This window comes from Palaemon carinicauda, chromosome 30, assembly GCF_036898095.1.
Source record: "Palaemon carinicauda isolate YSFRI2023 chromosome 30, ASM3689809v2, whole genome shotgun sequence".
Lineage (NCBI taxonomy): Eukaryota > Metazoa > Arthropoda > Malacostraca > Decapoda > Palaemonidae > Palaemon > Palaemon carinicauda.
Genome location: NC_090754.1, coordinates 68,061,986 through 68,079,920, shown reverse-complemented (window position 1 = coordinate 68,079,920; position 17,935 = coordinate 68,061,986). Strand labels below are relative to the sequence as shown.

Sequence of the window (17,935 nt, the reverse complement as noted above, 5' to 3'; positions counted from 1 at the left end):
ATATATATATATATATATATACATATATATATATATATATATATATATATATATATATATATATATATATATACATATATATATATATATATATATATATATATATATATATATATATATATATATACATATATATATATATATATATATATATATATATACATATATATAATATACATATATATATACATATATATATATATATATATATATATATATATATATATATATATATATATATATATATATACATATATATATATATATACATATATATATATATATATATATATATATATATATATATATACATATATATATACATATATATATACATATATATATATATATATATATATATATATATATATATATATATATATATATATATATATATATATATATACATATATATATATATATGTATATATATATATATATATATATATATATATATATATATATATATATATATATATATATATATATATATAACAATAGTTCCAAAGTCATTGAGAATCGCTCATGGCGGAGTAGAACTCAGGCGGAGTGGAAAAATGTTCAGAACTACTCCCAAGCCGTAACGGGAAGAGGACGGAACTCGGGACCTAATAAATAACGCTAACTATTAAAAAGTAACCAAAAACTAAATAACTCGTAAGCTATCATACACCCGTAGAGGGAGGGGTGAGGGAGGGAGAACCCGTTGAACACACAAAACGGAAAACGGGAAATCCGCTCACCCACCTGAGTTAAGAAAGAAAACGAGAGAAAGTGGTAACCTGTGACTGTGAACAGAAAACGGGAACCCCAATCTCTCGCTCCCTTGGTCACAAAATCAGGACTTAATAAGCACACAACACTATTATAAACGTATAATAATAAAATTGTAACATCAAAATAAGACTACGAACGAAGAATAGCGTCTGCTAAAACCTAAATTAAAGAGAAATAGTCGACTGACAAACACCCCGGTGGGGCGGGTACTAAACTATAATAAAGCTAGAACGCTATTCTTGTTCGCAGACTGGACTTGCTAGCAAAAAGTACCATGGGAATAATAACGATAATAATAATGATGGTTCAAAAGGCATAAGGCCAGAGACTTAACCAAGAACCTAAGTGACAGAGTACCAAACGGGCAAGACTAAGATGAACTCCCAGCAAGACAAGGGAACAAACAATGGCCGCCGACGGACGGGCCCAGACGGTAATGATAAAACAGACTATACTGGTTAGAAGACAAAAGCCCGGTACTACAAAAAGCTGTCAAAACAAACTATGGTACTTAACATTGGAATGGGTGAAGATGGAGCTTCGGTCATGACGAAATAAATTCACAAGTGTGAAAAAACGCCGAGAGCACAACAAATTACACACAATTCGAGCAGTCCAAAAAGAAGGATGGTGTTCAGATGGCGCTCGCGTCGGGGCGTGGGTGGCGGGACTCTGGTAGATTGGCTGGTGCCTCTGTATCGGCCCATCCCTTTGACGAAGGAATTAACTAAATGGAAGACAGCCTGTGAATAGTGGCTTTCACGCGCCTTAGCTTTATACAAGACACCCACAGGGTGCTCGCGCGAGGGTAGTAACCTCTGCATTCCATGCTTTTATCTCTCTCTGGTATAATTGGAAGTTTTATCAGAAAAGGTATATTAGAAGGACTCCTTTTCACCGGCCGCCACAGGTCGACCCAGAAAAGGAAAGAAAAGAGAAGGAATACTAGGAGAAACTTTTTAGCCTATGGGCTAAAATTTCATTTACTTGAAACACAGCTTCATTGAAATTGTGGTGTAATGGCATGCAGTTTGAAAATTTTGACTGGTGTTCCCAGTTCAGCGGCCTTAGGTAAGTGAGGTTTCAGTGTACATTTTTTTTATAATGGAATCAATAGTTCAGTAGTGGATACCCGAATAAGTGGATAAGGAGGTTTTACTGTAGCTCAGTTAAAGTTCTTACTGAAAATATTGTTAAATTGTTTGCTATGGTACTGTCATTTCTGTTTTTATTGTTAGTTATGATAAATTTAGTTTGTTAACATAGAATATTACTGTTATATCATGGGTGAAAGCCAGTCTTAATTTAAACATTTCTTTTTAGTTGTATGACAATGAGACAACTTGGGATTATCCAATCAACAAAATAGCAAATAATGCCATTTGGCTAGGCCTGTCAAAGGCTCCAAGTCTGCCCAATTATTTGAAAGGATATATTGGTGAGTATTGCTATTGTTTTTCAGGTGTTTTTTTTTCCATGTTTAAGATCACAGTACTGTAGGTTCATTTACCATGAACAACGGGCATTACTCATGATGTGTTTTGTTTCAAATTACTGCTATATAAATTAATGAGAGGCTTCAGGGTGAATATAGTCCCCAGTAAGTAATAAGATGATCCAAGTTAGGTTGAGGTGGTACCTTAGGCTAGGATATATCCCATTAATTTCATTACCTTATAACGAAAGCAGAATGGCAGACACAGTCAACTGTGGCATAGTTTAAGGGGCAGTTATCGATAAAACCGAGCTTCCATGAAAAAGCAGTATGAACACCAGGGGAATATAGAAAATTTTTGAAGTTGTTTTTCTATGCATTCATTTAGCAACTTTCCACAAAACTAAATTTGTACCTGACTAACATATATGTGAATGTTTAAAGACTGGATAAAAAGGTGAATTGCATATTAGAAGCAAGTTCATCATAATTACATTGAAGTATCTGATTAAATATTGTGTTGAAACATTCAATAAAATAATTTTTGGAGGTGAAAAATCTTATGAACTTCATAGATTTTTGTTTGTATCTTCCTTTAATCAAAGGTTAGTTAGTTATACTGTATAGTCTTTTCAAAACTAGAATATAGTAGTTACTGTTGACATTTGATATACAGTATGGTACTTTTTACTTTGTGTGAATACATCTGTCCTGTTTTGCAAATTTGCATTCAGTATTACCTAGTGAATGCTTTTACAGTATGTTTAAAAGCACTCATTGTTTCTAAAGCATAATCGCATCTTCCTTTTTATTACAGGGATTATAGTTGTAATTACCGTCCAAGCGGTTGTGGGAATCCGTCAGGAATATGTCCGTAAACTAACTGGCCTTCCTCCTCCACCCCCTGGGGTATTATTTCCCAATGTAACACGTGCATTGGCAGATGATGGTATACCAGAATGTACAAAGTTTCTTCTTAACTATGGTTTTTATAAATTTGGAGTAGAGGTGAGTAATATAACTGTTATTTATAAGTAGTGCATTTAGTGTAGTGTATTTTTTTTATAAACATGCAGGAATATTTTTTTTTTTTTTTTTGGCCTTTATTTAAACTTATTTGTTTATATATTTCAATACAGATATTTATGGCCTTGGTACCAATAATTATATCTATATCTATATGTACATTGAATTTTAAGGTTTATATGTCCGGACTTTAGCAGTATTCGCTCATTCCCAGCTTTACTTCTCTCTGTTTTACGCTTTAATTTTATTTCTTTCCAATCTCTGACATAGATTTATAGTTGTCTTAACCTTACCTTGATAATTTTTCATCTAATTTTAAAACAAATATTTGATGTGAGGTCTGTAGAAGCCAAGAAATATAATTCAATTGTTTCTTTAACTAATTGGTACCATAGAAGTAATAACAATTTACCCTTGATATTATGGGATCTGATTGTATAATCCCAATGCATAAACATTCTCTCTCTCTCTCTCTCTCTCTCTCTCTCTCTCTCTCTCTCTCTCTCTCTCTCTCTCTCTCTCTCTCTCTCTCTCTCTCATATCTGGAAAAGATAATTTTCACATCCAGTATTTAAACTTTATTACTTGACTTATTAAATGATAAGAAATGGCGACTGCTTACCTAAAGTTTAGTAATGGGATCAAGAGGATGCCCAGATGTTTGATAGTGGATCCAGGATGTGCTTTCCTGTAAACATGCATGAAGTCAAGAGGTTACATACACCAAAACTTTGTACTCGACAATGTTACACAATTAAGTATTGTGGAAATGTAAATCATTCCCCTATGAACAGGTGTACTATGGTCTGTAGCATTCGGAGAAAAGGGGCTCCATATAGTGTGAGGTCAGATTTCCTTGCTAATTGGCAACTTCCTAGTCAGGCAGGACTAAGAATATAACCTAACACTGTCGGGAAAAGCTATTTAACACAGCATGTTGCCTAAAACTCTTTGTTTTATAAACCTAGAGTCTAGGTTTATAGCATTGATACCAGAAGCACTTGAAATCAGGGTATTCAAAATCATACAATAGTGAATGTAGATTAAGGGATTTTTAGATGGAATTAAAATTTCTGTAAATCTAGAAGTTTTCCGCCTCTTCTCCTTATGCCCTTTGTCTGTGAAAGTGTGTTCTACTAATAACTCTTGTTCTTTCCAGATATGTTTAATGAGCCTTGTGGGTGTCATTGGAACAAGGTTAGATGTCTACTCATTGTTTTATGCTGCGTGGCTCTGTTACTTCTACAACCGACAGCGAAAAGACATAGCCAAAGTTTGGAAAGGTTTTGTCATTTTCATAACTGTTTTGATACCTCTGCAGTATCTCATGTGCATTGGTATTCCTCCAGGGTTATGTACAGGTACTAGTATGACTGATTATGGAATTTAGGTATTTGATTATATTCATGAATCTCCACTTATATTCATATTGCTTTGTTCTTGAAGTTTGACTTACACTACTCCACTGATGCTACCCCAAAACCTAGAATGATTAACCGTTTTCTTACCTTCAAGAGTCCACACCTTCTGCCAACCAAGATGACATCTGGTGGCCACCAGTCACCTATGGTGTGGATAAAACACACCTGTCATCCTCAGTCTTTCTTCATTGCTGACTTCATCAACTCAATGTTCACTACCTTATTCCAAATTCAAAAATTGTTGATCATAATTGATTTTTATGATCTCTTCTGGATTTGTTAGTAGTTATTGCACAGATTGTTCTAGGGTATTAGATATGGGTAATCATGATCCTCATTCTCTGTGCTTCTTACTGAGGTCAGTACTGTGATTAAGATAATCGTTGTGAAGAATGGAAAGCCTCACTACTCCCCTCATGGAGAAATGTGTTCAGATGGTGGGTGAACAGATTTAGATTTTCAAAGATGAAAGAAAGCTAACATTTAGTTATTGGGAGAATCTCTAGAGAAGTATAAGTTAGTTGAATATAGATAGGATAATGTAGGGAAAGCCACTCAAGCCATCAATGAGCCTTCAGTCGCTAAAGTCTTTTGCTACTAATGATTCTCCAGGCTTTTATGATCCTCATGGTTTTGATAATAATGAGCTTTATAGGTAGAAGACCGAGTTGGTAGTCTGGATCCTAATATCCTTCCCCTCACTGAAGTAAGCGCTTGTAAGATACATATTTCTCATAGGAATGGCATCTCATATGGTATGGTACCTTTCAGTGATGCGTTGCATTCGTATGACAGTGTGGTTTGTTTGTCTAAAGGCTCATCCATTAGCTCATCCCAGATTATCCCTAATGAAGTTAGTTTAGGTGCTAGTATGTCTTTTACCAAAGCGAGTTATTTAACTTATGCAGGTACAGAGATCCCTGGTAAATCGGCTGTTAAATGTAAACAGATAGGAAGGGCAGTGTTTGACGTAAAAAAGAATGTTTTGTTACAGAAGGGGGAAGAGAGACAAGAGGAGGCAGAAAAAGGGGTAAAGGAAGAGTAATATTCAGATGAGGTATCTACATATTTATTAAGAGAGCTTATTTGTGAAAAATATCCAAATAACTTACTTAAGGTGAGTTTTGATTCTTATTATTAGTCATAGTCATCAGAAACAGCATTCTCCAGGATGACATAACCACCTCAACTTGATGAAATGATTTTAAATAAGATGGATAAATTATCATCCCAAGTGTAAAAAAAGCTGTTAATTCAGGTTCTCATTTATTATTTAAACCTTTTATCCAAATAAGGTGTACAGAAGTCTATAGAACAAACCAATTGCCTGACCTAGTCAAGTTTTCAGTGTTAATTTCTTCCTTCAAACCTATAATATTAATGTTAATAAGAGTAGTTTTTAAATGGAGGATTTGTAAAGTGGGCTACCAAAGAACAGTAATGGTTTCTGTGATTAATTTTGGAAATACCCTATACTCTCATTTGTAGACTATAAGAAAAGAAATTTCTAAGTTGATTAAAGAAACATTTGCTGGCCATCATGATCTAAATCTTATTTTTAAAGATAAAACTTACCCGCTGGTTATATAAAGAGCTGAAGTCCCCTGACGCCCTGGCAGAAATTCAAATTCTCGCGCTATCGAAGATACGGCAGGTGTACAACTGCACCCTAGCGGTAGCTCAGGTGGAACAACACACCATCTCCAGTTCTTCTTCTGCCGCCATAGCTGGCTGACATATAGAAGTTTGCTCTCGAAAGTCGTGACTCTCTCGGTATTGTGACAAGTGTTTCTAATGTGTTTAGTGTTGCGGAGGGTGCTTCTGCACGATCTTGTCGTTCACCTAGCCTAAGACCTCTTTCGAGCTCTCGAACCCATGGGAGAAGTAATGTCGAACGGCTTAAGGGGACGAGAAGCGTCATCAATCGTGCAGACGTCCCCTCGAACGTTCCTGTTGCCGTAGCTCAGGCCGTTCACCCTCATCGTAGGAAAGGTGAGGTTCATGTGTTATCCCCGTCTTCTGATGAAGGGTCGGGGAGTGAGATTTGGCGTCGCGCGTCAAGACCGCTTAAACGGACGCATGATGTTTCACAGCGTCAGGAATCGCCTGTGCGTCCAGGATGTAGTTCGTGGGACTCACCGGAACGTTTCCGTTCTCCCATCGCTTGCACTCCGGCTAAACGTCCGGATCACCGTGTTCGTGTGGATAAGATTCCTTCCGATTCAGACCTTGTTACGTTTCATGCTCCCCCTCTTCCTTCAGATTGGCTTTCTTCTCCCGAAATACGTGGTGACGTTGGATCGAATATTCCTTTAGGGAGTTCTGTAGATCCTAAATGGTCTATGCTTGTGACTATGAAGGAACAACTCTCGTCGTTGATGGATTCTTGTCAACCAGGTGTTGGCGGTATGTCTGGGCGTCAGGTGTCAGACCAGTTATCGCACAGGCGTTCGATGGTCTCTGGTGCTGACGAGTTATCGCTTAGGCGGTCTCCCATTCATAGTGTTCAACGCCAGGTTGATTTTGATGAGTCGCGTCAGAGAGGTTTGGTTTTCGCCTTCTGGTCATGTGGAAGAACATCGGTGTCGACAAGTTGACGAGACGCGTCAACATTTTGAAGTAGTGGATCGCCCGCGTCAACCGCTTGTGGACGAATCGCGTCAAAACATCGATTCTCAGCGTCGACATCTTGACAGCTTTGATCGTTCGCGTCAACGGTTTTCGGACTCTACGCGTCCACTCAGCGATCTTCGGCAGTTGCCTTCTGAGTCCAAGCGTCATTCTGTTCAACAGCAGTCGGATCCTAAGCGGTCTAGGCAGTTGTTAGTTGACGAAGATCTTCTACCCGTCCATGTTTCACGTCAATCTACTTCGACTTCTCCCCGTCAGTTGGATACAGATATTGGCTTTGACAGGCAATCCCATCCAGACTTTTTGTTCCTTCGGTTCAGGCTGCAGCAGTTGCTGCACTGCCAGAAGACGAACTTGAGGAAAAGTCGGATGTGGACGATCCTATTGAGGAAGTCTCTGAGAATGAGGAGGAGAAGCATTATCAACATGCTGTTGATCTTCGCAAGTTTATGTTGATTCTTACTGGAATTTTCCCGGATCAGTTTACTCCTGTGGCCAGGTTGATTTTGATGAGTCGCGTCAGAGAGGTTTGGTTTTCGCCTTCTGGTCATGTGGAAGAACATCGGTGTCGACAAGTTGACGAGACGCGTCAACATTTTGAAGTAGTGGATCGCCCGCGTCAACCGCTTGTGGACGAATCGCGTCAAAACATCGATTCTCAGCGTCGACATCTTGACAGCTTTGATCGTTCGCGTCAACGGTTTTCGGACTCTACGCGTCCACTCAGCGATCTTCGGCAGTTGCCTTCTGAGTCCAAGCGTCATTCTGTTCAACAGCAGTCGGATCCTAAGCGGTCTAGGCAGTTGTTAGTTGACGAAGATCTTCTACCCGTCCATGTTTCACGTCAATCTACTTCGACTTCTCCCCGTCAGTTGGATACAGATATTGGCTTTGACAGGCAATCCCATCCAGACTTTTTGTTCCTTCGGTTCAGGCTGCAGCAGTTGCTGCACTGCCAGAAGACGAACTTGAGGAAAAGTCGGATGTGGACGATCCTATTGAGGAAGTCTCTGAGAATGAGGAGGAGAAGCATTATCAACATGCTGTTGATCTTCGCAAGTTTATGTTGATTCTTACTGGAATTTTCCCGGATCAGTTTACTCCTGTGGCCCCTCGTTCTCCTCCTTCTGAGTTCATCTTAGGTAAAGCTACCAAAGTTCCAGTTTATACCAAGATGGTTCTTTCTCGATCCTCTAAACGGGCCTTGAAATTAATGGGTTCCTGGTTGGACTCCAAGAAATCTTTTGGCAAGACGGCCTTTGCCTTTCCACCTGCTAGGTTGGCTTCTAAATCTAGTGTGTGGTACGAGACTGGTGAAGTGTTGGGCTTTAGTTTTCCTGCGTCTGCCCAAGGGGATTTTTCAAGTTTAGTAGATGCTTCTCGTCTTGCCTTAAGGAAAACGAAGATTTGGTGGTCCATTCCAGAGTTCGATCATTTGCCTAAAGGTCTGTTCAGGGCCTTCGAGGTGTTTAATTTCTTAGACTGGGCTCTGGGGGCTTTGAGTAAGAGGGTCTCAGATATGACGGATACGGACACTAGTGGGCTGGTTCATTTGATGTCCTGCTTGGACAAAGGTGTGAGGGATGGCTCCAACAAGCTAGCTGCCTTGTTCACAGCTGGAATCCTCAAGAAAAGGGCCACGATGTGCTCTTTTCTCTCTACAGGAGTGTCTCCCTACCAGAAAACGGTCCTTCTTTTCGCACCATTGGCTAATAGCTTATTTCCGCAAGAGTTGGTAGGCGAAATGGCCACTGCTCTCACGCAGAAGGCCACGCATGACTTAGTTACTAATACGACAAGGAAAGTTTTGCCGTCGTCGTTTTCCTCTCGTAAGAATAAGGAATCCTCTTCTGGTTTTCGACCTTCTCAGTCCTTTCGTGGGAAATCCTCTGGAAGGGGCTCTTTCAAACCAGAAGGAAGGAAACCTAGAGGCAGAGGGGGCAAGTCCGGCCGAGGTAAAGTCTGACTGCCCTTTCCTTCAGACAGCAGTGGGTGCCAGGTTGACTCACTTCTGGGAGGCTTGGGAGAGAAATGGAGCGGACCCCTGGTCCGTCCAAGTGTTAAAGGAGGGTTACAAGATCCCCTTCCTGGCAAATCCTCCTTTAGTCACAGATCCGATGGATCTTTTGCCCAAATACAGAGAGGGACCGAAGAAGCAAGCCATGCGTCTTCAGACGTCTCTTTTATTAGAGAAGCAAGCAATAGAGGAACTGCAGGATGTTAAGTCTCCGGGGTTTTACAACCGCCTTTTCCTAGTACCCAAGAGTTCCGGGGAGTGGAGACCGGTTCTGGACGTAAGTGTGCTAAATGGTTACGTCCAAAATTCGACGTTCACTATGGAGACTCAGAAAACAGTTCTAGCGGCTGTGAGGAAGGACGATTGGATGGTCTCTATAGATCTTCAGGACGCCTATTTCCACCTTCTGATTCATCCCAGCTGCAGACGTTATCTGAGGTTCATGGACGGAAACAAGGTCTTCCAGTTCAGGGCTCTTTGTTTCGGACTCTGCACGGCTCCTCTATTGTTTACCTAGATCATGCTGAATGTGGCAAGCATGCTGCATTCGAGGGGAATCAGAGCCTCTCTGTATCTGGACGATTGGCTGATAAGAGCCTCCTCAGCCGATTGTTGTTTGAGGGACCTCAAAATGACTTTGGATCTCTCCAGAGAACTGGGCCTCCTGGTGAGCTCGAAAAAATCGCAACTGACTCCATCCTTGGAGATTCTTTATTTGGGGATTGAGATTCACAGTCGGAGTTTTCGGGCTTTTCCGTCGTCGGTGAGAATTCAGGCAGCCCTCCTAAAAGTCCAAACTTTCCTGAAGAGAGAACTTTGCTCCGTAAGAGATTGGATGAGCCTTCTGGGGACTCTCATCATTAGAGAAGTTCGTGACCCTTGGGAGGTTGCACTTGCGTCCTCTTCAGTTTCATCTCAATCGCTATTGGAAGAAGGGGACAACCTCGACGGATTGCATTCCCATCTCAGTTTCCATCAAGTCTCATCTTCAATGGTGGTACAACGAGCCCAGACTGAAAGAAGGCTTGTCTTTACTTCAGAAGAGCCCAGACCTCGTGTTGTGTTCCGACGCCTCCAACTGGGGGTGGGCAGCCACTCTAGAGAAGAAGGAGCTTTCGGGGACTTGGACTGCGGAGCAAACATCTCTCCACATCAATCAAAAGGAGCTTTTGGCTATTCATCTGGCTCTCATAGGCTTCGAGAAGCAGATCAGGGGCAAAGTGGTCCAAGTCAATGCGGACTGCACGACAGCTCAGGCCTATATTGTAAAACAAGGCGGGACCCACTCTTGGCCTCTGTACGAGATTGCAAGACTTCTTCACGTTTGGGCAGAGGAAAGGAATGTGACTCTTTTGACTCGATTCATCCAGGGGGTCAACAATGTGAGCGCAGACAGACTCAGCAGGGGAGGTCAGGTTCTCTCCACAGAGTGTATTTTACACCTGGATGTCTGCAAGAGTCTGTGGCGGTTATGGGGTCGACCTCTCGTGGATCTCTTTGCCACCGCAAAGACAAAAAGGCTGGAGTGTTACTGCTCTCCGGTTCTGGATCCCGAAGCCTTGCACACAGACGCCTTTCTGATGAACTGGTCACCACCCATGGAGGTTTATGCTTTCCCTCTGTTCAAGATTCTTTACAAAGTGATTCAGAAGTTCATTTCCCACGAAGAGACCAGAATGACACTGATAGCTCCATTCTGGCCGTCAAGGAGCTGGTTTCCAGAGGTACTGGAATGGATAGTGGATTTCCCGAGAAGCCTCCCCATAAGACCCGATCTTCTCAGACAACCTCACTTGGCCCGAAATCATCTAAACCTCTGAGCTCTACGTCTGACTGCCTTCAGACTATCGAAAAACTCGCTAGAGCTAGAGGATTTTCGAAGAAGGCAGCCAAGGCAATTGCGAGGGCAAGGAGGTCGTCGACCATCAAGGTGTATCAGTCCAAGTGGGAGTTATTCAGAGAGTGGTGTAGGACTAACGCGATTTCCTCTTCCAGTACCTCTCTTACCCAGATAGCAGATTTTTTCTTGGACCTTAAATTTAAACATAACTTTTCGTCATCTACTATTAAAGGTTACAGGAGTATGTTGGCAATGGTTTTTAGACACAGGAACCTAGACCTTTCTAATAATAAGGATCTACAAGATTTGCTTAGGTCTTTTGATACAACCAAGAAGATTCAAACAGCTCCCCTTGCCTGGAATTTGGATGTTGTCCTTAAATTTCTCATGAGTGGCAGATTTGAGCCTTTACACTCGGTTTCTTTTAAGGATTTAACCTTGAAAACACTTTTTCTGGTTACCCTTGCCACTGCTAAAAGAGTTAGTAAGGTACACGCTTTAAGCAGGAACATTGGTTTTCGGAATGGAAAAGCCATTTGTTCTTTGCAGCTGGGGTTTCTGGCCAAGAATGAAAACCCTTCTCGGCCATGGCCCAAATCCTGCGAGATTTCTAACCTTTCTGATTTGGCTGGCGGTGAATTAGAAAGGGTACTCTGTCCAGTTAGAGCGTTACGGCTTTATGTGGACAGGACTAAGAATCTAAGGGGTAACTCAGACGCTATGTGGTGTGCAGTTCGGAAACCCTCGATGCCCATGTCTAAGAATGCCTTGTCTTTTTTCATTAGGTTGTTGATTCGAGAAGCTCATGCTCAGTGTGATGAGTCGGATCAGAGGCTTCTCAAAGTGAAGACACATGAAGTCAGAGCGGCAGCGACTTCAGTGGCCTTTAAACAGAACCGTTCTCTGCAAAGTCTGATGGATACGACCTTTTGGAGAAGTAAGTCTGTGTTTGCATCCCATTATTTGAGAAATATTCAGACTCGCTTTGAGGACTTTTTTACGTTGGGTCCTTTTGTAGCGGCAAATGCGATAGTAGGTGAATGATCTACCACTACGTTCCATTTTTCCTAATACCCCTTTTCTATCTCTTGGATCTCGTTTGTTATGGTTGTTTGTGGAGATTGGTCGTCAGTCTTCCGCAATCTTTGATTTGGTTAGGTGGTCAATTTGTTCCTTGAGTGCACCCGGAACAAGGGTATTGGTTGAGGTTCTGTCATGTTATAGGTGGTCGTACCGTTTGACAGCTCCTAGAGATTTTCAGCCCGAGTGGATCACTGGATCTCTTAAGGATAGCGGACGAAATGAGGCAGAGTATCATTGCTGTCGGCTTCCTTATCAGGTGAGAACCGCTTAAGTTTGCTGTATGTAACCCTTAAGTGAATTTTCTATATGTAGCTGTCTCTGACCCGCCACCAATGGGTGTCAATCAGCTCTTTATGTAACCAGCGGGTAAGTTTTATATTTAAAAATTATATTTTCATGATAAAATAAATTTTTGAATATACTTACCCGCTGGTTATATAAATTTAACACCCACCCTCCTCCCCTCTAGAGACTACCTATGGTATTGCTATGAGGCATGGAAGAACTGGAGATGGTGTGTTGTTCCACCTGAGCTACCGCTAGGGTGTGGTTGTACACCTGCCGTATCTTCGATAGCGCAAGAATTTGAATTTCTGCCAGGGCGTCAGGGGACTTCAGCTCTTTATATAACCAGCGGGTAAGTATATTCAAAAATTTATTTTATTATGAAAATATCACTTAAGATTATTTGACTTGTTTGGCTAAAGCTATTTCAGATGTAACTTCTGATGTTGCCACAGCCTTTGTGGGCTTTGTGATTAAATGTAGAGAACAATTATGTTCAGCTTGGTTGAGACAGCACCAGATGCTTCAAAGCATTCCTTGATTTCCTTCCCTTTTTTTATTCATGTGTTGGACCTTAATAGGATTTATAGGGTGACTGCACAATTGGATGGCAACATACAGTGATCCTTTTAGGCCTTTTTCTAGGAGGACCAATGTTTCTGCTCATAATACAGGTTTTAAGAAGCCTCTTAATTTACTGGCTCCAATCGTATGTTGGAGAGTTTTCTCCAGTTGCTGAGGTGATACTGGTAGGGTGACTTTAGGCTTGAGAACGTAGTAGAAAATGGCAACAAAGTGGTGGCATCAACGTAGGACATCAAATGTTTTTCCCAGAGCTCAGAGTTTGCGCAAAAGGGAGGGCCAGGTAGTGTTGGCTACTTATTTTCACAAGCAGGAAGGGCGTTAGTTCTCTTCTCTTCATGTCTCCTATATGACAAGATTTTGACTCTGTCCTACAGTACTACTAATTTTCTTAATTTTCTTATCTTGTTCCTATCTTGTCTGGACAGTCTATTTTGGAAGCTTATATACCCCTATATAGGCAGAGCTAATTACAATGAGCAGTCATCATATCCATACTCTGTAAAGATATTTTTATATTCTACATCCTGATTGGTTCCCTTAAAAAGCCCACTTCTGTCACGCCATAGAAAACTTTAGAACAAATTTTCATATGCAATCTGGATGTGATGTTACACCATATAAATAAAGCGTTGCATAAGATTTCCCATAATGACATTTTCCAAAAATAAGGGATTTTCATTGAGGTTCGGTTTTTTCCCCAAAGTTCTGACGACAGTAATTAAGGTGATGACTTTCTTCTCGCTGCAGGTATTATTGAAAAAAAGAGAGATGTTTTTTCCAATTTAATATATTTCTTTAATATTTCATTTACCCATGACAATGTTTCATATATTATTTCAGATGTATTTGAATCATTATTGAAAAACCTCCAGTAGTCAGAGGAATTTCTGGAATTCTAGAAGTAGTTTTACAGTTTTTAATAGGTTCAGGTTTTAAACCTTTGAAAAATTCTTCTTTGTTCCGTAACTGGAATACAAACCATGCTATTTATTAGGGGTTATACTTTCGGCGGAGCTGAAATGACGAGCCATTAAAATTTAGCGAGGGTTAACTACCCACACCGCTAGTTAGCGGGGCTAGGGGGGTTAGCTTGCTATCACTCCCGTTCACACACACCTGTGATTTAGTCACTTTACTTGTGGCTCGTATCGAGAGCAGTTGTTTCCTCTCTTCCTCCTCGCCTATTCTGGACTGCCATTAACTTTTGTCTTTTAACTTGTTTTTTCTTATACTTTTATCTATATGAAAACATTCTTAATGTTTATGTATATACATGTGTATAGAAATGTGATAAGTTTCCTTTTCATTGTTTGTGCTGTGTGTGTGATACATATACGACAACAGCATTTGTGTACTTTAGCAAGGTCAGCACAGTTCCATTTCGTGGGGAACGACCTCTCCCTCTTAGGTCCATTGGTCTTCCCATTGGCATATAACCGTTAACTCGGCCACCGTAGGGGAATCTTCATCGCCTGGACCCTCTTCATTCAATTATTGTCTTCGTGTTTTCCTTTTTCCTATGGGAAACATGGATTTCTGAGCGAAGGGAATGTGGCCTCTCAAAGATTGACTACGGTCTTTCTCTTCTCGAGGTCGTTCACCTTTACAACAACAGTGTACAATAGGGGGAAGCTCCTTTCCCGTGCGCGGGTTAGGTTGCTCTTCCGATTGTTTGTCTCAATTATTTTTAATGAAAATATAATTGTATTTTAACTTTTCAGCTTTTCTCCGTGGGGAACACTTCCCTTCGGAGGGTCAGTGGTTCTCACTATTAGTGAATATTCTTAGCTGATTTAAATAATTGTAATTCTGTTTTTATTACAGTTACTCCGCTCCCTCCTTCTCCCGTGGATTTTGACTGGGGAAGGAAGGGTGCAATACTTAATTTTATGTTGTTCCCTCGGGGTTCCTCTTTGGAGTTACTCCCTAGGGAATTTGTTAAATAATCAATTTTTTGTCGGCGCAATACTTATTTAATGTTGTTCCCTCGGGGTTCCTCTTCGGAGTTCCTCCTAGTGAATTTCTGTTAAATGATTAATTTTATTTTTTCCCAGTTAACTATGCAGTTTTTCTTCGTTCGACTAAGAGTGCCGACGAAGCAGAGCTGTTCTGTTCATGCGTGGGGAGTCTGCTGTCGCTGCCGTCCCTCAGAGGACGTCGTCATGGGCGTCATCCCTTCTCTTAGAAGTACAGATGCTCCCCAAGATACGAACATCTGTGTTACGAACATCCGGATATACGAACACAAATTGACAGAAGTCCAAACATGTTCGTAAACATCCGTAGATTTCATCGCAAGTTTAAATTTTGAAATTAGCGCCACTCCCGACTTGTATTGTTATTACCAATGTTCTACTTAATTTTTCTTAGGACTTCCAAATAAATTAAATGAATGCCATTTATATAATGTTTTTCTTTATAACGCCCCCTAAAACGGAAACCTTCCATCATAATAAACAAACGAAGGCATTAAACGTGCATGATGAAAGTGATAAATAATGATATTAAAAGCCTTTAGTAAATATGTTATTACAAATATTATTTACTGTATCTATATAAAATCCTACATACGTAGCAAAGTAGGAAAACTATTTTTTTTGGGGGGGCGGGGCGCGTTTAATCATCAATAACAAACTGCTGCTAATGACAGAATGATTATTTACGATAATTCTAAACTGTTACTAAAGATGATTCTCCATTCCATATCCAAAATACTTTTCCTAACTTCAGTTATAAGTCGACTTGTACCCCCTCAATTATGAAACCATCTAAAATAAAAGAGAGAGAGAGAGAGAGAGAGAGAGAGAGAGAGAGAGAGAGAGAGAGAGAGAGTGTGTGTGTGTGTGTGTTGTTTTAAATGTAATAAACAAAAAAATTTGATAGGTTATAACACATTGGTGCTTATGTAATATCAACTATATAAACGGTTTGAATAAGTTAAGAAATGGTATAAACGATACTTTGTTAGTGTATTCGTACGCTCTCAAGAGCGGCAGCTAGACGTCAGCTGATCTGATCACAGCCAAAAGTAATAAAAAAAGAAGTCAACAATACTCGATTTTTAAAACCCCCCGAAATTTAAAAACAAAAGTACACGTTTTTTTAATGTGCAATTAACTATTTAAAGAGTAGCAATTTTCTAGAATAAAATTATATTTCCCAAAAAATAGTGGTTTGCTGATGAAATCAGATGCCGTATTTTTAGCTACGATTGAAATGGAAGTAGACTCGGCATAATTTTTTCGTTTCATATTTAATTGACACTAAAAAAATTAATTTTAGTTTCTTAATCTAAGTATTGTATAACATAGAGAGAGAGAGAGAGAGAGAGAGAGAGAGAGAGAGAGAGAGAGAGAGAGAGAGAGAGAGAGAATGAATCAGCTGTTGTAATCGAATGCCGTGTTTTTGTTTCGAGAGAAATTGATCACCACGACTATCAACAACATACTGTACTGAACTTTACAGTATTATACTGACTACTGTAATATGATAAAGAAAAATATTTGTAATAACCTATTTTATATGAAATGGGGCTATTTGTTGACTTCTACGGCTGAAAATCGTAGACATCTGAGTTAGGTTACGCTTACCCTAGACCAAAATTTAACACTAACGACTTACGAACAATCCGCATTACGAACAGACTCTCGGTCCCTATTGTATTCGTTAGTTGGGGACTGTCTGGACTCCCGTGATAATATGACCAGCACTTCAGATCATCTAATAATGCTAAAGGAGGTTCGCCTCCAGGGGTTGGACAACTTCCCTTCCGAGGGAAGTTTCCTCCCCAGGTGTGAGGTTGTTTCTCCCTTCAGAGGGAGAACTTCCCACATCTTAATGAATTCATCGTCTCCGACTGCTGTTGCTGCCTTCGCCCAGACTTCTCTCCCCCCTTGCTGAGTTTCTCTTCCTTCAGGGGCGTAGCACGGTCTTGGCACGTCTCTCCTACGAAGTGCTTACTTCTCGTTCGCGAGAGAGGCCACTCACAGAGACTCCTCTTTGGAGGATTGCTACTGTTAAAGGTCAGCTTGCTGATCCAACGGCCCTCAATGGGCGTCTTCTAGTCTCTTCTACGAAGTGTTCACCTCTCTCGTTTGCGAGAAAGGCCACTCATAGAGACTCCTCTTCGGAGGATCTCTACCGTTAAAGGTCAGCTTGCTGATCCACCGGCCCTTATGGGCATCATCACGGGTGTCTTTAAGTCTCTTCTACGAAGTATTCACCTCTCTCGTTGGCGAGAGAGGTCACTTATAGAGACACCTCTTCGGAGGATCAAGCAGATCTACCAGGACCTACTGATCTACCAGCGCAACCTTGCACTGCAACGTAGTCCTTTGGACTTCGGTCCTGGACTCTAACGCGGACCTTTTTACGGTCCCCATCGGGGGATGCTCGCCCTTCCAAAGGGCATATCCCAGTTCCTGATCGTCCTGCCAGCTGACCTACTGATCTACCAGCGCAACCTTGCACTGCAACGTAGTCCTTTGGACTTCGGTCCTGGACTCTAACGCAGACCTTTTTACAGTCCCCATCGGTCGATGCTCGCCCTTCCAAAGGGCACATCCCAGTTACTGATTTGTCCTGCTAGCTGACCTGCCAACCTACTAATGCTATCTTCCATGCACGCACGCACCCTGTTACAGTCTTCTGCGAGGCCTCCGACAGTCTACCGCACACGGGCGCCGATGGTCTCCCACGAGTGCGTGCCAACAGTCTTCCGTGCGAGTGCGCGCGACGACGATCTTCCACGCGGGCGCCGATGATCTCCTAGTTCACAGTTTACTGATCGCTAGGTCGCCGATCACCAGATCGCCAATTGCTAGCTCAATGCTGAT

The 17,935-nt window shown here is 40.9% G+C and overlaps 1 protein-coding gene across 1 annotated transcript in view; it reads left to right on the top strand.

Annotated features, from left to right (window-relative positions):
* Nucleotides 1-17,935, top strand: part of LOC137623592 (piezo-type mechanosensitive ion channel component-like) — a 375,321-nt gene that overhangs the window by 208,324 nt on the left and 149,062 nt on the right. The window contains exons 21-23 of the mRNA XM_068354425.1: nt 2,101-2,215; nt 3,030-3,220; nt 4,398-4,599. Of these exons, the coding sequence (XP_068210526.1) occupies nt 2,101-2,215; nt 3,030-3,220; nt 4,398-4,599 (508 nt within the window). The remainder of the gene's footprint in view (nt 1-2,100; nt 2,216-3,029; nt 3,221-4,397; nt 4,600-17,935) is intronic.